This window comes from Paramormyrops kingsleyae, chromosome 25 (genome assembly GCF_048594095.1).
Source record: "Paramormyrops kingsleyae isolate MSU_618 chromosome 25, PKINGS_0.4, whole genome shotgun sequence".
In the NCBI taxonomy this organism is placed as follows: domain Eukaryota; kingdom Metazoa; phylum Chordata; class Actinopteri; order Osteoglossiformes; family Mormyridae; genus Paramormyrops; species Paramormyrops kingsleyae.
In genome coordinates, this window is record NC_132821.1 from 32,970,322 (window position 1) to 32,990,464 (window position 20,143).

General features: G+C 45.1%; 2 protein-coding genes and 1 long non-coding RNA gene across 13 annotated transcripts in view; 2 read left to right on the forward strand and 1 right to left on the reverse strand.

Annotated features, from left to right (window-relative positions):
• The first annotated feature begins 228 nt into the window (after positions 1-228).
• On the forward strand, positions 229-5,802 carry LOC111844250 (protein FAM53A-like). Of its 9 annotated transcripts, XR_011985501.1 has the most exons (7): positions 230-597; positions 1,794-2,005; positions 2,435-2,488; positions 2,640-3,275; positions 3,766-4,331; positions 5,023-5,166; positions 5,679-5,802. XR_011985501.1 is itself a non-coding variant. In XM_072706952.1 (5 exons), exons 2-5 carry the CDS (start codon positions 1,889-1,891, stop codon positions 4,057-4,059), a joined length of 1,101 nt encoding a protein of 366 aa, XP_072563053.1. In that variant the 5' UTR covers positions 229-597; positions 1,769-1,888; the 3' UTR covers positions 4,060-4,463. The 9 variants fall into 9 exon arrangements, 7 of the variants coding, with proteins under 7 accessions (XP_072563053.1, XP_072563050.1, XP_023668339.1 ...); XR_011985502.1 differs by lacking the exon at positions 5,023-5,166 and having other exon boundaries at positions 5,679-5,774; XM_072706952.1 differs by lacking the exons at positions 5,023-5,166; positions 5,679-5,802 and having other exon boundaries at positions 229-597; positions 1,769-2,005; positions 3,766-4,463.
• kif15 (kinesin family member 15) overlaps positions 4,454-20,143 on the reverse strand; it is a 41,497-nt gene continuing 25,807 nt past the window's right edge. Inside the window, exons 28-35 of one of the 3 annotated variants that reach the window (XM_072706948.1) lie at positions 8,876-8,971; positions 8,580-8,744; positions 8,318-8,421; positions 6,546-6,612; positions 6,277-6,314; positions 5,703-5,835; positions 5,128-5,259; positions 4,454-5,052 (exon numbers count right to left, since the gene is read on the reverse strand). In XM_072706948.1, the coding sequence (XP_072563049.1) occupies positions 4,996-5,052; positions 5,128-5,259; positions 5,703-5,835; positions 6,277-6,314; positions 6,546-6,612; positions 8,318-8,421; positions 8,580-8,744; positions 8,876-8,971 (792 nt within the window). In that variant the 3' untranslated portion in view covers positions 4,454-4,995. Of the gene's footprint in view, positions 5,053-5,127; positions 5,260-5,702; positions 5,836-6,276; positions 6,315-6,545; positions 6,676-8,317; positions 8,422-8,579; positions 8,745-8,875; positions 8,972-20,143 lie in introns of all 3 variants that reach the window. The other 2 variants (XM_072706947.1, XM_072706946.1) reach the window with 2 other exon arrangements.
• On the forward strand, positions 13,928-15,385 carry LOC140582689 (uncharacterized). Its single transcript, XR_011985505.1, has 3 exons — positions 13,928-14,703; positions 15,039-15,134; positions 15,253-15,385. It is a non-coding gene; the product is annotated as an uncharacterized lncRNA (long non-coding RNA).

The following is a 20,143-nucleotide window of genomic DNA, read 5'->3' on the forward strand; positions in this document are numbered from 1 at the left end:
TTAATGATGCTGTAATGTATCACAACACATTCATGTAAAGCGCCGCTGTTGTGAAAGGCGCTATATAAAAATAAATGTAATACCCACTTGATCTATGCAGGAACGCGGAGTAAATTTACTATTATTAATAAAACAATTAAAAATAATGTTACATCTCATTTCTCTCGGCATGCATACAGCTAACCGCAGTTCCCGTCTTTAGCGACGGTCTCACAAACGCATCGTTCCTACCCGTCCAAAAACCCATTCAGTTCAATTTGTATAGTGTCTGCGCCAATCAGTGCTTGAACAAACGGGAATAATGAATTTAATAAGCAGCGCAGATCCTCTCTGTTCGCGGACGAATACGCTTCCTTACTATAGTACCGCTTTTATTCCCGGCATCGGCACTGCTGTAGCCCTCGCTTCCCCCGCTTGCTCCCCGGATTAACCCTGTCCGGTTCAGCGCTGACTCTCCCCGCCGGCCGAGCGCCGTAACGCGGCCAATGAAAACGGGGAGGCGGGATCGCCCGGAGGGGACTGCTGATGTTTTTCTCCGAGTATCAATACAAGACTCATTATATCGGGCAAACCTGCTGGGTTGGAAACAGTTTCCAGGTAGACTTTCTCGGTTACGTTTTGCGTGTCGCGTTTCTCGTCTTATTCTCGAAACGTTGATTGGAAACAGCGCCGGCGATTGCGGGCCTCGGTACCGGAACCACGGCGACCCACTGGGCTCATATGCGGGCTCGCAGGCGCTAAAGATGGATGGAATGAAATGCCACCCAGATAGGCGTATCTGCTTTTACTCCGTGGAAATTCGCGTGCATTGATATACGGAGCATATCTGGAGAAAACGGCCTGTTTACTGATTGTTTACAAACTAATCTGTAAAAGCAGATTATAAGGCTGGCTGCCGTTTATTAGGCCGGATAGGATTGTTAGCGGGATGGCTATCTGTGGTGGCTAATCCATTAATAACTGCCTTAAATTATAGATCGCTAATAACTGGAAGTACGCCTGACCCAGTTATAGCCTTTTTACCAGTTAAACCTCGTGCTGCCTAAGTATATCCATTTCTGAAATAGTTCGGTAAGGTTTAGCTAGAATGCGAAATGTAGGAATATTATTTGATTGCATAGTAAGCGTTAAGGCAAAACATCTCATGTTATGAAAAGGATAACTATGAAAATAAGTCAGAACCTCATTACTCATCAATTGCGATCATTGCGTGTCTAAAGCAGGGCTCATTAACAGAGGCACCTAACATATATATTAGTGACAGTGCTTTGATGACACGGTGCAATTCAGGCATTCCTTCTTTTGGAAAAAGTGCCCCTTAAAGGCGTCCAGCTCAGCATGACAGAATAAATCACTCAGCTAATCTATGTTTAGGTACCTAGGTCTGGGTTTTTCACTGAAGCAGTTCTTGTGAAGCACCTTTCTGTCCAGTACAAGAATAGTTCCTGCCCTAGAACTAGAATCGGTCCAGTCTGCTCACCCGAAAAACTAATCTCAGAATATCTCAAATAAGTGGGCAGTCTTAGATACATTTTAGCCGCTGCATTCATGCCTTACTGCCAAACACAGAAAGACGGCGTGAGCGCAGGTGCAACGAACTTCACAGGCAACTGTAAGAAAACGGGCAGCTGACGATGACAATCGATTGAATGTAAGCATTCTGGCTTTGGCAGTAAGAGACAGAGGATCAGACGGGGTAACGTTTGTTTAATTGGCATCTAAATGTACCTGGTGACGTTCGCAGATGCTCAGTAAATCTTTATTATAGACCCTCGATCTCCGTCTGACTCCAGCAAATGCAGCAAGGGCATGCAAAGTGCCCCCCTCCCGCTAACTGACTGGAGCTCGTGAGCGGGACATGGGAGGGTGAGCGCCTGCCGGAACCTCAATGCTGACCAGCAGCAGCAGCGAGAGGGCACCAGCCACCATGGTGACGCTGGTCACAGCGAGACTGCAGCAGCAGAGACTCACCGACTCCCCCTGCAGGACATACAGCGTCAGCCTGGTCAGTGTTTGGAGGACAATGCCCCCCCAGTAACGGGCAAATGACTGTGCCACGATCCTCCTTTCTTAGAATAAGCTCTACTTAAGCAATTTACCTTTGTCGTTTTGTAAAGGGACATCTTGCTCTTTTTTTGTAACTTGGGTAGCATGACCAGAAAACTGTCTTAACAACTAGGAATCTTCTAACGACAAGGTAGTTGTTTGGTCATCCAGCCGAAATCCTGGCTCTGGGTGTTTCCCTCAGCACCCGTCTGAGATACTGTATATTCCACCAATGGATTTCTCTGGTTTTAAGTACCACACAGGACCATGGCAGATGGGGTTTGGCTAATGCCAACAATTTATGCCCGTCAGAGAGGCATAAACATGACATAGATGAGAATCTGTGTCAGTTTGGAGCAGTATTGTGACATTAGGAACTCTATTTCAGGGTTCCACTGAGGCCGAGAGCCAAACTGGGAACCAGTCATTTCATAGCATCCATGGTAAGTAATCTGTGGGGTTTGTTTGTGCAGTACTAGGTTTTTGTATTAAATATGCTGCGCCTCACTATATAGGAAGCACTTCCACGGAAATATAGAGTTTATATTATCGTGACGTAAATTTAGCGCTAACAGCGGGATTCTTGCGGTTTGGGCCTAGGAGAGAGTGACTGGAATGCAGCCAGCCAGAGCTTCGGCCCCAGGGCTGAGTGTTTGGTCCGGACTGTTCCTCTCCCGGTGAGGGGTGACCATGCGGCGGGGCCGGGGGAACGGGTCGGGGCAGGGGGCACGCGCGGCTGGCCCGGCATCCTGAGCCCGAGTGCGCCGTGCCGCCCGTCGCTGGCCCTGCCCACCAAACGCCACTGCCGCTCCCTGTCAGAGTCCGACAAGCTGATGCGCTGCCGGTCGCCGTGGAAACCCGGTAGCGGATCCGGAGTGTGGACGGCGGTCTCCCAGCGCCGAGACGGCGACAGCTCGCCGGAGGTGACCTCCTTCATTCCCCGGCCCTCGTCCGCCAGCAGCGGCTTCGCGGACGGCAGCGAGAGGAGCGACGTCTGCTCTCCCTCGTCCTCCTCCTCTGCGGCGCAGCGCTCGTCCGACGGCAGCCCCTGCCGCTGCTTTTCTGTCTCCCAGGAGCTGCTGGACGCAGCGGTACTGGCCCCCCTTCCCCGGCCCCGCTGCCACTCCCAGCCCAGCGAGCTGCAGGAGCACCGGAACCGGCTGAAGCGGCGCCGCGGAGAAGGCCGGCCGTGGACCCGCCCCGCACTGGACTTCCTGAAGATGACTCGGGTAAGTCACAGGCAGGGGGCGCCGCGCCACGCCAGCGTTTCCCAACTCAGTGCTTGGGGACCCCCAGAGTCCTCGACGGAGCAAAAACCTGGGGGTCCTGGGGGACACTGGCTTAAACTACAAGCTCAGGTTTCCATAAGTTTATACATGTGCAGGAACCCAACCGAAGAGCAGATTTACAAACCCGCTCAGTCCAGAGGATATGTGAATGGTATAAGTACACAAGTACCATGTCTGAGAACTTTAAGGAGTTTAATTCTGTGGAAATTCGATGAAAGAAACTGGATTACATGAGGACTGAGAGAGTTTTGGTTCCCAATACTGTATCAAATGAGCATGCCGGACTTTAGGTAATTGGAGGTTTCATCTGAAAAGTAAAAAAGAAAGAAAGAAAGAAAGATGGGCCGAGTGGGCTTTGAAAATGGCTCTAAGATCACTGCAGAGTCTTCTCCCTCAGGGTATACAGTCTGTTCTCTTTTGTTACTTGTAGACGTTAAAAAGTTCCAGAAGTCTCTGCTCCCTGGACTATGACGACACCGGAGACCCCGAGACGGACCCGAGGTCATCGCCTTCCGCCGGGAATACGGCCGCGGATCCAGCCAGGCCTGGCGTTAGCCCCGCTGCAGACCACCTGTCCCTGTATCGTCACCACCCCCCCCACCTCAAACGCTCAGCAGCTCTGAGCGAGAGTGACGAGGACACCAGTGACACCGAGCAAACAGACACGGCCGCGTTCCCTCTGGAATGTGGCGATTTGGACCTGGAAGAGATAGAAAACAACTGATTCCCTGTGGACCTCAAGCCCCCCCATCTACGTGTGGGAGGCTCCGGTCAGAGGAGACGGACCTACCTGTGTCTACAGAATGCCGAGGGTGGAACGACATGAAAACGGGAAAATTAATGAATCACTAAACTTTGTTGTAGAAAAAAAAAAGTAAAATAGGACATTGGGGGAAAAAAACTACTTGTTAACCTTCAGTGAGGGTCTCTTTGGATCAGACTGGATTAGTCGCGTTATCGGCGAGGGGGTGACGCCCGGCTGGCTTTGGGTGACCAGTAAGTGTACGTGTCAGTAGCTGGGGCTCCTTCTGGAGGAGGGAATCTACATGGGGGGGGGGCACCATGTAAGCAGCAGCTTGGCCTGTTTCGCTTTTGTGGATGTGTAATACAGGCTGAAGTTCATCACCACAGGAAGCCATTCTGTGCTTTATTCATATGTTGAATTCATATGCTTTTCAGTAACGCAAAGTGACAGACCACGAATATACCACCCGGTACAAACATTAACACTACACAAAAATAAAACATGGGAACAAATACAGTGTGATCAAGCTATTAACAAGAAAAGGGGTTGGGTTGGGGGGGATCAGGAAAACAAAGCAGACACTACAGACTTACACATATGAAAATTATATAATAAGATTTACGTGGACAGAGGCAGAAATGTATGGATTACGAAGACCCATGTCAGACACAGCTACATCAGATGATCTACAGTAAGTGGAACAGTCATTTAAAAAGTACTTTCCAAGATATACATGAGCCCTTAGGATGGATAACTGTTACCCGAGACCCACATAGCTGCTGGGTCAATAACCTGAAGAGAAGTGAGGGGCGTCTCACGTGGCACCAGAATTAATGGGACCCAGGTTACATTCTGGGACCCATGGCTCAGGCAGGCAGGACGTCCACCAGCGTCGAGGCCGTGTGCTCCACTGCATCACACCTTTCGCGATTCCTTCAACAGGCCGATCTCTGACCGAAGCAGCTCATTTTCCTGGCCGGACAGAGATGGTTAGAGGGTAAAGGGACATCACGATCGGCCGTGCCACGACGTCGACAGGACAGTTACCTCGATCAGCTTAGTGTTGTCTTTTTTCAGTTTCACCAGGTATTCGATCTTCTGACGATGGTTCTGATGACCCACTAGCTTCCCGTTCTCTTCAGACAAGATGTCTACCTGCCTCCTTAGAACCTCCACCTCCTGCAATATGCCGCCTGTCAGCTGAACCCAAGCACCTCCACTATCACATTGCTAAACATTTACTTAACATCACACGGTTTTCAGCTCAGTATGTTTTAACCTCAATTTCCCCATTGCAACTGAAACGTTATTTTTCTTTGATTCTGATGAATTCACCGTAAAATTAGGGTTCGGTACCATGATTATTAATCCACCTCGAAGGATATGAACCAGACAGATACCCTTGCTAGCCAATTCCAGTTCTTTAATGTTCTAGGTGCTAATCTAGATCTTGCCAGATATCTTAAGAGCACTGCTAAAGCCACTAAATGTTCACCACCATAATCGGCGAGATTCTTTGCCAGTGTCCCTCTTGCTTGGAATGTAATGGTCGCGTTGGTAGGCCTGCCTTCGTCTAGCAGTGTCTGTTTTGCCCCCAGGCCCCGTTTTGATGGGACACTGACCTGCAGGAGCTTCTCCTGCTGCTGGGCACTGACGTGCATGTCTCGGAGCTCCAGGCAGCGGTTCCGCAGTTCATTCGTGAGCTCCTGGATGCACCTCTGAGACTGAACCAGGGACGTGTCCTGCCGCTGCAGCCTGGAGGAGAACCATCCCTCAGAGTGAGCAGAGCTCTGCTTTCTACCACGGCCACCGGATTCGTGTTCAGGCCACATTCAAGGAGCTAAGCCTTTGCGATGAGGATGGTACCCCACCCAAAGACAGAGAGTTTTACTGACAAAAATGTTCTGAGGGCAGAAGGAGAAATGATTGGTCTTGGTCCCGCCTCCTCTTCAGTTTGATTGGTTCTCTCTCTGAACCAATAATTTTTCCTTCTGCCCACAGAATATTTTTGTGTAAGCAAATCTCCCACAAGCCCCAAACTGCCGATTAAGGCATGATCAGAAATGACGGGCCATGCCATGGCTGGGTGTCCCAGTGTCATCCCAAGCATCTATTTTCACATCACCAACTAGCTGGAAAATACGCTGCTAGAATTAAGCCTCACGTCAACCTTCAGAACAACGAGTCCATGTTTACCTTTCCTCAGCTTCTGAGAGCTTCGCCATGGCAGCGATCTAGAAAGGAGGGACAACGACCAAGGATGAATGAGACCATCCCCGGGCTACAGGTGACCGACATGGAAATGCGGCTTGCGTGACATGGAAATGCGGCTTGCGTGACATGGAAATGCGGCTTGCGTGACATGGAAATGCGGCTTGCGTGACATGGAAATGCGGCTTGCGTGACATGGAAATGCGGCTTGCGTGACATGGACGCCAACGTGACAGATGGTGACGGACACACACCTTGGCTTGCTTCTCCTCCTGCAGCTGCTTCAGGATGGACTGCTGGATGGCGTCCTGCAGACCCTCTCTGCTGGGCAGACAACACTTTAGTGGCAGTGTGAACCCAGACCGTGAGGGACACTCTGGAGACCTTTTCAGGCACAGAACATACATTGGGGGGCTTCAGTCTTACGTGCGTGAGTCGGTACACGCCTTCACCCGCAGAGGTATGCTGAGAAGGCGGTGAGAACACAGCTGAGAAGTTGCATTTTTAGTGCCCCCCCCCCCCCCCCGAATAAAATAAAAGGAGGCCCCACAACTAAATCCAGTGTTTAGAATCTCAAACACTAACGAAAGTTGATGTCAGTTATTCTGGGTCCTGACCTAAGGGCTGTTCCACGAAGGAGGATTTCTTGCTTAGCCGGATAACGGTGGCTCAGTGAGCTAAGCCTGTGTGCTTGTAATCACAAGGTCGCCGGTTCAAACCCAGCCTCAGCACGTCTGTGGGTCCTTAACCCCCAGCTCCCTGGGCGCCGCTACGGGTGGCCTCCCTTCACGGACAGCTTGTTCTACAAAGAGCAAGTTGATGGAGGCGTAAAAAGAATTTCCCCATGAGGGATAATAAAGGTTAAATTTATTAACTTATCGGATTTAAGGTAGTCTGGGCTAAATGTAAGGGAACGAAAATAAAGTCCATTTAGCCCAGACTACCTTAAATCCAAGAAGTTATCCGGCTAAACAAGAAATCCTCCTTCGTGGAATACCCCCCTAGTTCTAGTCGAGGAACAAACATTTAATTTACACAACATTTAGTGAAATATTACAACGCAGTCTCCCTTTTCGGTAAGGATTCATAACGAGACAAACTCATATGGAAAGATCTCCAGACACATCTCAGTGCCTAATTCAATCAAATGATCAGAATTTTTAAAAACACACATTAAATAAAACATGCTCAGGGGTGTATGCAGTCATTTTGTATGGCCTATAAAATACTAATATGCCCCTATAATTATCTATGTGCAAAAGTTAGGGTTGATTTTAGTTTTTTTAAACAAGAATTCATTTAACTATTTTTGTAAGGTCTCAGAACTCAATTGACTCATGAAGCCTTAATTTGAGTCAGGGGAAGACAATTGCAGAGCTTTACCATTTCTCTGACCCTTCAAACCCCGCAGGGAATTGCACCAGCCATGAGCTCCTCCAAGCAGCTGACGGAAGCTCAGATAAACATTACCTGCTTGCAGTCTAAAGTGTCATTAAGGACTTAAACTTAAAAGGAACTGTCAAAGTCAAGGAAAGATCTACAAGGCCACAGAGGAAAATCAAACTGCTTGCAGCCTCATTGGGAAAACAAACACAAGAGCAGCAGGTTACGGTAAATGAGCTTCAGGTGAAATGTTAATGGGGATGCACTAGTCTACTGTGTAGCACTGTTTAGACCAGTGTTTCCCAAACCAGTCCTTAGGAGGCCCTGCACTGGGTAGGGGAAGAGTATTAGACAAACATGATCTGCAACAAAGAGTCCCAAGAAAACCTCACCTGCATCCTCACCATGAAAGCCAACATCTGACGTATGCGACACGCCACTTAGATAAGGCAGCGTTGTGCTCAAATGAAACTAAAATGTTTGACTACAGGCACCAAAAATACACAGGAAAAGAAATTAAATCTGAATAGAAGCAGCATTTGAACAGCAGAAAGGTTTTCCTTCTGCTAAGCACGGGGGTAGAGTTTATTATGCTAATTGTCACTACAGGCCGTTGGTGAACGACGGCGCATGGCAGACTCACCCATTATTTGCGGTTGTCGGATGGGGCTGACCTTGCATTTTGTAGAACTTATCAAGCAGTGTCTGAATTTCTATGCATGTGATCTCCTTCTCATTCAGCTGTACCTGAAATTTTTTTTGAAGAGTTTATATAACAGTTCTCACTTTAATCCAATTTAAAGCAACACAATATATTTCTACGCTTTATGTTATTTAGATTATGAGGAGCGCGAGGCGGGACGACGCAGAAGGTTCCATGCGTTTGGAACCCCTTGGAGACGCACCTTGAGGCGATGGATCTCCTCAGCCTTGGCCGCTCTGTCAGTATTGAGCTCCGCCAGCAGAACCTCCATGGTCATCATGGAGGATCGCCGGTCCTCCAGCTCCCGGACCTGACTCTCCAACAGCTGGGACACGTTTGTGCCGAAGCTCTGGGGTGTATGTGGAGTCTGGAACGTTGGCGAGATGATGCAGAGATTATTCCTGAAGGCTGTGCTTACGAGATCACAGTGTGTGAGGATGTGCAGCGAAGCCCTACCGACCTGCTATAATATACATGTTGGCCAACCATGTGACTTACCCGTGACTGTCCCTTTGGAGTGACTGAAGGCCGTGGAGTGTGATTGACCTGCTGAACGTCACCTTCAGTCAGCTTCTGCTCCTCCTGACCTTTCAGCTGGTTACATGACATGGCATCGTATTAATGTACATGTAACACTGCGCATATCAGCGAATCTGCATCTCAAGCACGTGCTGTCTGGTAAACTATTCCCCTAAATGCCAGTATCCAGTGTATCATGACCGCAAGACTTCCAATACGAAGATAAGTTTCCACTACCATTATATTAGGGGGGTGCCCCGCCCCCCCCCCAAGGCACCTCCCTCCTCCCCTTGAAGGTCAAGTTAATTTGATTTTCTATATAGCGCCAGATCACAACAGACATCATTTAAGGTTACCTTTCCTATAGAACATGTCTATACATTGTCCTTTTATTAAACAAACTAAATAGCCTTATGTTATTTATGTAATTTACACAACAACTTGTCATTTTTGTCTCTGCACGGTCGCGCGTTTACAATTCTCCTCTGCTCCCTGTATCGCGCATGGCGGAGTTCTACCCTGACGCGCGCGCACAGACACGTGCGTGCACACACAGGTGAGCACACTCCCACCATCGGACAGAGCGCGTGTCGGAAAATATGTCACGTCAACCACCTGAAAAGCAGACAAAAATATCTACGTTTTTTAAATGTATTTGCAGGTGAAGACAAACATCCGCAATAGGCTGCAAGGAGACCATATAGCAGCCTGCATGCAGATCTCAATAAATGGGCCAAACGTTTCTGACTTCCCATATCAAGAGGGTCTAGAAATGTTCTTCCAGAAACCCAGACACACTGCATTGACAAAACCGGCACACTTTGTGGATAATTGTCATAAAACGAAATGTTTCGATGTGTAGTTCAGTTGTTATATTAACTGCTGTCATTAAAAGAAACACATGAACACCATGAATCCTGTCGGTGTTCGTCTGCCCCCCCCCCCCCAAAGCTGTAAGCCTACGGGAAACACTGGGCGTGCAACAGGCAGACTGTGGAATTGCTGTAGATACAACTTCCTCAGAAAACGAAAAATAAATAACGAAAAAATCACATCAGTTACACTCCTATGCCTTTATAAAATTTTAGCAAAGAAAATTCATCTGCTGACTTGAAAGCTATGGCCTTGAATACGCTGGCACGGAGCGGGGAACCAGCACACGAGCCGGGGAAACCGAGTGAACACGGGGATTATTCGGCACAGAAACAATCGGAAACATAAAACGACGTCAATGACCGGACTCAGGAAAAGCACACAGACACGGGCTTATATACACCACAGTAATTATCACAAGTAGAAATGGCTAAAAATACGGGGGATTCCACACGGGGTTAATGAGGGGGCATGGCACAGTAGTAATTCAACTTTACCTGACCAGATGCGTGACTATTAATAATCCTGACTACGTATCTGCGCTGGATATCACCGGTGTTCTGACTAGTTGAGCTACTTTGTCGAGTTAGGCTACCGTAGTGCTAATCGATAGCCCTAACCCTAACCCCCCAAAAACCCCTAAAACCCTTACCTTAACCCCTAAAACCTAATCCCAATCTCAAAACGGTGGAACTGCACATGCGCAGAAAGGCTCGATAGTACGTCTCGATAGTTAGCTCAACTCGTCAGAACACAGGCACACCACGCGGCTTGTAGGCGGAGCTGCAGGTCCGTTATAGGCGAACAAAACTACAGCCAAAAGCGGTCCTTGGGATCAAATTGTTTGTCCGTTATAGACGATATTCCGTTATAAGCGAGTCCACTATAACGGGATTTTACTGTATTGAGTAATAAGAACATTCATAGAAATGTAGTGGAGTCAAAAGGACCATATTTGTCTTTCAAACATAGTGGAGTAAAAGTCATAGGATTCAAAAAGAAAACCGATACTCAAGTAAAGCAGAGATATTAGAAAAAAATGTACTTAGGAAAAGTTCTGAAAAACTGTACATCCTAACTGTCCACCAGTGATGATGCGCTGCTTTCTAAGTGGAACTGTCATGCCAAATATCTTCCACCTGCCAAATTCCTTCAGCCTATGACGTATCGCTCAGCAGTAAGGGTGAATCTGAAACTTTCTGGGTACCTTGAAATTTACGGGGTGCCTTGAATCTGCATCATCAGTCCAACAGTTGAGCGAAACGTCAAAGGTGGCAGGAATTTGGCATGAAAGAACCACAGAAGAGACAATATAACTGGCCCCCGATCACTACCATAAGCAAACATTTCTGCAGGTACCACTACTTGCTAAATAATAATATGTGCTGTTACTGTGCAAAACAAAAGCTGTTTAATAAGGAATGAAACTACAGAAGAAGTGCAACATGGGAGGTTTTCACATGGAATTTTGAAGGTAAACATTACGATGACAAGCGCTGTGTCAGGATTCCGGAACTCAGAAATGTTATATAAGCACTTGCTTCACTTCAGAACAGATCAGACTTTGAACGACATGCCTCTAAAGATGAAGTGCTCCTTTTTCTCCTGCTTTAGACCCGCAGTGGTGGCCGATGAGGCTGCGGAAGAACCCGAAAAGAAAGAGATTAAGCCAGAAAAGAAGAGAAAGAAATTCTGGGCGAAGCTGTTTGCCTTTGCCAAAAAGAAGAAAGGAACAAAACAAGAAAAAGCAAAAGCTGATGTGAAGGAGCAAGAGGAAAAGCACGCTGAGGTGGAGAGAGAGATTGAGGGAGACATAAGAGCAGTAGAGGAGGAGATCAAAGTGAGTGAGCCACTGGTGGAAGATAAAGCGAGGGTGGAGGAGCTGCAAGCAGAGATCGAGGCAGTCTGGGAAGACTTTGACGAGATGCTAGCAGCAATCGAAATCATACAGGCTGAGATCGAGGGAGTCTTGGCGGACCTTTCGGGTGTAACAGACATGAATGGTGCTGCAGGAGGAAGTGGAGGAAAAGCAGTGGAGGACCAGATTAAGGCAGAGGCAGAGGCAGATGATGAAGGAGGACATGAAACAGATTAAGGCAGAGGCAGATGATGCAGGAGGACATGAAACAGATTAAGGCAGAGGCAGATGATGCAGGAGGACATGAAACAGATTAAGGCAGAGGCAGAGATGATGCAGGAGGACATGAAACAGATTAAGGCAGAGGCAGATGATGCAGGAGGACATGAAACAGATTAAGGCAGAGGCAGAGATGATGCAGGAGGACATGAAACAGATTAAGGCAGAGGCAGATGATGCAGGAGGACATGAAACAGATTAAGGCAGAGGCAGAGATGATGCAGGAGGACATGAAACAGATTAAGGCAGAGGCAGAGATGATGCAGGAGGACATGAAACAGATTAAGGCAGAGGCAGATGATGCAGGAGGACATGAAACAGATTAAGGCAGAGGCAGATGATGCAGGAGGACATGAAACAGATTAAGGCAGAGGCAGATGATGCAGGAGGACATGAAACAGATTAAGGCCGAGGCAGAGATGATGCAGGGGGACATGAAAGAAGAGGCGAAGGAAGCTGAATGTATTAACCATGAGTTATATTTATAATCTATCAATAAAGGGTTAAAAGATGAAGAGAATGGTCTTTTTATTTGGATGAGAGGAGGCTGTATTCACAACATAATGCCAGTAATGTTTGAAAGGTGTAACAAACTAGCTTCCATGCGCATTGTATCTCAGTAAGACACCGCAAATCAAAAACCTGAATTCACTGAAATCATGAGGTTTTTACACCTACGGAGTTGACAGGCTTCAATCACCACCGCAACTGAAATTTTCTGCACCTGCTACTGCTTGCTATGGAGTAATATGAGGAGGTGGGTAAAGGATAGAACTTTAGTCAAAGATAAAGTTGCTCCTGCTTAAATATGACTCCAAAATAAGAGCTGTTCAATTCAGTCAAATTTTTATTTTCAGTTAAAGTACTGCAGTACTTGATATTAAAAATACTTAATTATTCAAAAGTACATTTTCGCATCATTGTACTGTTGCCACACAGCATTTACGGAAGCTAATGTCAGAGCCTCTGAAACAGCCGACTGAATGCACTGACTTGCTTGTATAACCTATAGAATAGACAAAAGGACAGCCGTTCTCATTTTCATTTACTTTAAAGACCACCCACCCCATCTACATCCAACGGCATGGTAGCATTCTGACACAGCTCTGCCAGTGAGTGTGTACATTCATGCATAGGCATGCAAAAGGCAGACTGTGGAACTGCTGTAGATACAACTTCCTCAGAAAATAAAAAATAAATAAAACAATTAACCCAGTTACACTCCTCTACCTCTATGACTGCCCAACAGCAACATGATTGACAGATCAGGGGTAGTTTGCTGTGATTGGTTTTTCTCCCGTCACCAAGACACTATGGTCTATTGCATTTTAGAAAAGAAAATTCATCTGCTGACTTCAAAGCTATGCTTCAAAGTGTTGAGTAATAAGAAGATTCATAGAAATGCAGTGGAGTCAAAAGGACCATATTTGTCTTTCAAACATAGTGGAGTAAAAGTCATAGGATTCAAAAAGAAAACCGATACTCAAGTAAAGCAGAGATATTAGAAAAAAATGTACTTAGGAAAAGTTCTGAAAAACTGTACATCCTAACTGTCCACCAGTGATGATGCGCTGCTTTCTAAGTGGAACTGTCATGCCAAATATCTTCCACCTGCCAAATTCCTTCAGCCTATGACGTATCGCTCAGCAGTAAGGGTGAATCGGAAACTTTCTGGGTACCTTGAAATTTACGGGGTGCCTTGAACCTGCATCATCAGTCCAACAGTTGAGCGAAACGTCAAAGGTGGCAGGAATTTGGCATGACAGAACCACAGAAGAGACAATATAACTGGCCCCCGATCACTACCACAACCAAACATTTCTGCAGGTACCACTACTTGCTAAACAATAATATGTGCTGTTACTGTGCAAAACAAAGCTGTTTAATAAGGAATGAAACTACAGAAGAAGTGCAACATGGGAGATTTTCACGTAGAATTTTGAAGGTAAACATTACGATGACAAGCGCTGTGTCAGGATTCCGGAACTCTGAAATGTTATATAAGCACTTGCTTCACTTCAGAACAGATCAGACTTTGAACGACATGCCTCTAAAGATGAAGTGCTCCTTTTTCTCCTGCTTTAGACCCGCAGTGGTGGCCGATGAGGCTGCGGAAGAACCCGAAAAGATAGAGATTAAGCCAGAAAAGAAGAGAAAGAAATTCTGGGCGAAGCTGTTTGCCTTTGCCAAAAAGAAGAAAGGAACAAAACAAGAAAAAGCAAAAGCTGATGTGAAGGAGCAAGAGGAAAACCACGCTGAGGTGGAGAGAGAGATTGAGGGAGACAAAACAGCAGTAGAGGAGGAGATAAAAGTGAGTGAGCCACTGGTGGAAGATAAAGTGAGGGTGGAGGAGCTGCAAGCAGAGATCGATGCAGTCTCGGAAGACATTGACGAGACGCAAGCAGCAATTAAAAAGATACAGGCTGAGATCGAGGCAATCTTGGCGGACCTTTTGGGTGGAACAGACATGACTGGTGCTGCAGGAGGATGTGGAGGAAAAGCAGTGGAGGACCAGATTAAGGCAGAGGCAGATGATGAAGGAGGAGATGAAAGAGATTAAGGCAGAGGCAGAGGCAGGTGATGCAGGAGGAGATGAAGCAGACTAAGGCAAAGGCAGAGATGATGCAGGAGGACACATGAAACAGACTAAGGCAAAGGCAGAGATGATGCAGGAGGACACATGAAACAGACTAAGGCAAAGGCAGAGATGATGCGCTTGTGGAAGAAGCTGAAAAGCTCGAGATTAAGCCAGAAAAGAAAAGAAAGAAATTGTGGGTGAATTCCTTCATCATGTACGGTAAGTTTCAGTCTTGTGTTACGTTTTAGATTGCTGATATAAAACTGTGCAGTTTGTGACACGTTTCAACATTTTAGATGTACAAAGTACGTTATGATTTAATCATGTTAATAATAGTAGTTTGATAGGTTAAGCAGCGAATACTGGCAAGCGTTTTTTTATGCTGCTATCTTGCAGGCTAATGTGGAAGCATATTAGATTAAAGATTCCCTTTATTTATAAACGGGCCATCGACGTTTGGCAATTTATTGCCACTAAATGGCTATGAAAATATTTTGCTCATGTTGTAAAGAAAGAATGGCAGTTTTGCATTGTGCCTTTTGTCTTTATTTTAGAAGCACATCACGTTTCAGAAAGGGCAGTGCGTTCCACAGCTGAACCAGTGCACAAAATGTTGAAAACTCACTTTAACAAGGCTGTTGTCCATGAAGGTGAGTCATACTTTGTTAAGATGTGTTGTTCAATATATATATGCAAAGTTGAACACATTCTTGGAACACTGTTTTACAGAGCATTACTGCACATTATATGTTATGTATTTTCTTGTAGGTTTCACAATCCACAGATGTGGATTAGGCCGTCCAGCCACGCTATGAGGAGAGCTGAGCAGAAGCTTTACGGTTCCCCAAGCATCGAGGGCAAAAAAACGTTTTTGTTTTCAATAAAATATAATTTGTTGCAATCTTATTGCATCTGCCCCTTCATTTGAAATATTGGTCTTAGTTTTGAGGTCATATTAGTTAGTTTATTTTTATGCCTTTACAAAGCCAAATAAAAAAACAAAAAATTAAATAGAGCTTTAAGTTTTAAATTGTTTTACTAAATCATTACGGTGATTCCTATGATTTTGGGGTGAGCTTACCCTTTACATTAAATAGTTGAAACAGAGAATAGTCATGCCTAATACAGGACTCCAGTCCTCTGCTCAAGTCTGGGTTTTGATGCTCTCTTTGTGTCATTTGGTACCATGTTCTCAAAGACAGACCAGTCTGATCTACAGGCACTTCCATCAAATCATCTAGTTGCTTCAGGTTTTTCTACAAAAACAAGCTAAAAGCAGGACTTTGTGGAGCCTTTATGAACATTCATTTCAGATTCATTTTGTTAAGAAAAGGTTTTCTGGATGCTTCTAATTAACAGCTAAGATTTTTATCTTAGATATAGGGAAGTTTTAAGGAACTGATTACTGACAATCATTTTCTAAAGTACTCCAAAGAGCAGGTTTATTACAGAGGAAGACATTTTTGACATAGGTTTTTAATATTATTTTGTGGTCTTTCCCTTTGTGCATAGCAGCTATGCTTCTACTTATGGGCTGTAGATGGACCTGTCTTTGCTGTTAGAATTGCATCCGATAAAAAAAGTTTACACGTTCACTAAATTTAGATTTATATGCATGCTGTATCTTAAAAAGGAACGAAACTGACTTTCAAGACTTTTCTACAGGACTGTTTTGAACAGAAGTAACGGCTATCCGTATAATACCATTTCCCACTATCTCTATAATATATAATATAGTATAGTAATACCATAATGTAGTATACTATAATTTTCTACTCAGATCATAGGTTACAATAGCGGCGTACAAGACTAGAAATTTGCCCTTCTGAAACCGCAGCGACGAAACTTGCGCCTAATACAGCGGCGATGTAACTTCCGGCACAACACTGCTGGCTTCCGACTGCAGGCCCAGAAGTGCGGCGCTGCATTTGGATGGTACTGGGTGCTGCAGGAGGAAGTGGTGGAAAAGCAGTGGAGGGCCAAATTAAGGCAGGCAGAGATGATGCAGGAGGACATGAAACAGATTAAGGCAGAGATGATGCAGGAGGACATGAAAGAAGAGGCGAAGGAAGCTGAATGTATTAACCATGAGTTAATATAACTCATGGTTAATACATTCAGCTTCCTTCGCCTCTTCAGCTTCTTCTTATAATCTATCAATAAAGGGTTAAAAGATGAAGAGAATGGTCTTTTTATTTGGATGAGAGGAGGCTGTATTCACAACATAATGCCAGTAATGTTTGAAAGGTGTAACAAACTAGCTTCCATGCGCATTGTATCTCAGTAAGACACCGCAAATCAAAAACCTGAATTCACTGAAATCATGAGGTTTTTACACCTACGGAGTTGACAGGCTTCAATCACCACCGCAACTGAAATTTTCTGCACCTGCTACTGCTTGCTATGCAGCAATATGAGGAGGTGGGTAAAGCATAGAACTTTAGTCAAAGATAAAGTTGCTCCTGCTTAAATATGACTCCAAAATAAGAGCTGTTCAATTCAGTCAAATTTTTATTTTCAGTTAAAGTACTGCAGTACTTGATATTAAAAATACTTAATTATTCAAAAGTACATTTTCGCATCATTGTACTGTTGCCACACAGCATTTACGGAAGCTAATGTCAGAGCCTCTGAAACAGCCGACTGAATGCACTGACTTGCTTGTATAACCTATAGAATAGACAAAAGGACAGCCATTCTCATTTTCATTTACTTTAAAGACCACCCACCCCATCTACATCCAACGGCATGGTAGCATTCTGACACAGCTCTGCCAGTGAGTGTGTACATTCATGCATAGGCATGCAAAAGGCAGACTGTGGAACTGCTGTAGATACAACTTCCTCAGAAAATAAAAAATAAATAAAACAATTAATCCAGTTACACTCCTCTACCTCTATGACTGCCCAACAGCAACATGATTGACAGATCAGGGGTAGTTTACTGTGATTGGTTTTTCTCCCGTCACCAAGACACTATGGTCTATTGCATTTTAGAAAAGAAAATTCATCTGCTGACTTCAAAGCGTTGAGTAATAAGAACATTCATAGAAATGCAGTGGAGTAAAAAGGACCATATTTGTCTTTCAAACATAGTGGAGTAAAAGTCATAGGATTCAAAAAGAAAACCGATACTCAAGTAAAGCAGAGATATTAGAAAAAAATGTACTTAGGAAAAGTTCTGAAAAACTGTACATCCTAACTGTCCACCAGTGATGATGCGCTGCTTTCTAAGTGGAACTGTCATGCCAAATATCTTCCACCTGCCAAATTCCTTCAGCCTATGACGTATCGCTCAGCAGTAAGGGTGAATCTGAAACTTTCTGGGTACCTTGAAATTTACGGGGTGCCTTGAATCTGCATCATCAGTCCAACAGTTGAGCGAAACGTCAAAGGCGGCAGGAATTTGGCATGACAGAACCACAGAAGAGACAATATAACTGCCCGCCGATCACTACCATAAGCAAACATTTCTGCAGGTACCACTACTTGCTAAACAATAATATGTGCTGTTACTGTACAAAACAAAAGCTGTTTAATAAGGAATGAAACTACAGAAGAAGTGCAACATGGGAGGTTTCCACGTAGAATTTTGAAGGTAAACATTACGATGACAAGCGCTGTGTCAGGATTCCGGAACTCAGAAATGTTATATAAGCACTTGCTTCACTTCAGAACAGATCAGACTTTGAACGACATGCCTCTAAAGATGAAGTGCTCCTTTTTCTCCTGCTTTAGACCCGCAGTGGTGGCCGATGAGGCTGCGGAAGAACCCGAAAAGAAAGAGATTAAGCCAGAAAAGAAGAGAAAGAAATTCTGGGCGAAGCTGTTTGCCTTTGCCAAAAAGAAGAAAGGAACAAAACAAGAAAAAGCAAAAGCTGATGTGAAGGAGCAAGAGGAAAAGCACGCTGAGGTGGAGAGAGAGATTGAGGGAGACATAAGAGCAGTAGAGGAGGAGATCAAAGTGAGTGAGCCACTGGTGGAAGATAAAGCGAGGGTGGAGGAGCTGCGAGCAGAGATCGAGGCAGTCTGGGAAGACTTTGACGAGATGCTAGCAGCAATCGAAATCATACAGGCTGAGATCGAGGGAGCCTTGGCGGACCTTTCGGGTGTAACAGACATGAATGGTGCTGCAGAAGGAAGTGGAGGAAAAGCAGTGGAGGACCAGATTAAGGCAGAGGCAGAGGCAGGTGATGAAGGAGGAGATGAAACAGATTAAGGCAGAGGCAGATGATGCAGGAGGACATGAAACAGATTAAGGCAGAGGCAGAGATGATGCAGGAGAACATGAAACAGATTAAGGCAGAGGCAGAGATGATGCAGGAGGACATGAAACAGATTAAGGCAGAGGCAGAGATGATGCAGGAGGACATGAAACAGATTAAGGCAGAGGCAGAGATGATGCAGGAGGACATGAAACAGATTAAGGCAGAGGCAGATGATGCAGGAGGACATGAAACAGATTAAGGCAGAGGCAGATGATGCAGGAGGACATGAAACAGATTAAGGCAGAGGCAGATGATGCAGGAGGACATGAAACAGATTAAGGCAGAGGCAGATGATGCAGGAGGACATGAAACAGATTAAGGCAGAGGCAGATGATGCAGGAGGACATGAAACAGATTAAGGCAGAGGCAGAGATGATGCAGGAGGACATGAAACAGATTAAGGCAGAGGCAGAGATGATGCAGGAGGACATGAAACAGATTAAGGCAGAGGCAGATGATGCAGGAGGACATGAAACAGATTAAGGCAGAGGCAGATGATGCAGGAGGACATGAAACAGATTAAGGCAGAGGCAGAGATGATGCAGGGGGACATGAAAGAAGAGGCGAAGGAAGCTGAATGTATTAACCATGAGTTATATTTATAATCTATCAATAAAGGGTTAAAAGATGAAGAGAATGGTCTTTTTATTTGGATGAGAGGAGGCTGTATTCACAACATAATGCCAGTAATGTTTGAAAGGTGTAACAAACTAGCTTCCATGCGCATTGTATCTCAGTAAGACACCGCAAATCAAAAACCTGAATTCACTGAAATCATGAGGTTTTTACACCTACGGAGTTGACAGGCTTCAATCACCACCGCAACTGAAATTTTCTGCACCTGCTACTGCTTGCTATGCAGCAATATGAGGAGGTGGGTAAAGCATAGAACTTTAGTCAAAGATAAAGTTGCTCCTGCTTAAATATGACTCCAAAATAAGAGCTGTTCAATTCAGTCAAATTTTTATTTTCAGTTAAAGTACTGCAGTACTTGATATTAAAAATACTTAATTATTCAAAAGTACATTTTCGCATCATTGTACTGTTGCCACACAGCATTTACGGAAGCTAATGTCAGAGCCTCTGAAACAGCCAACTGAATGCACTGACTTGCTTGTATAACCTATAGAATAGACAAAAGGACAGCCATTCTCATTTTCATTTACTTTAAAGACCACCCACCCCATCTACATCCAACGGCATGGTAGCATTCTGACACAGCTCTGCCAGTGAGTGTGTACATTCATGCATAGGCATGCAAAAGGCAGACTGTGGAACTGCTGTAGATACAACTTCCTCAGACAAAAAAAAATAAATAAAACAATTAATCCAGTTACACTCCTCTACCTCTATGACTGCCCAACAGCAACATGATTGACAGATCAGGGGTAG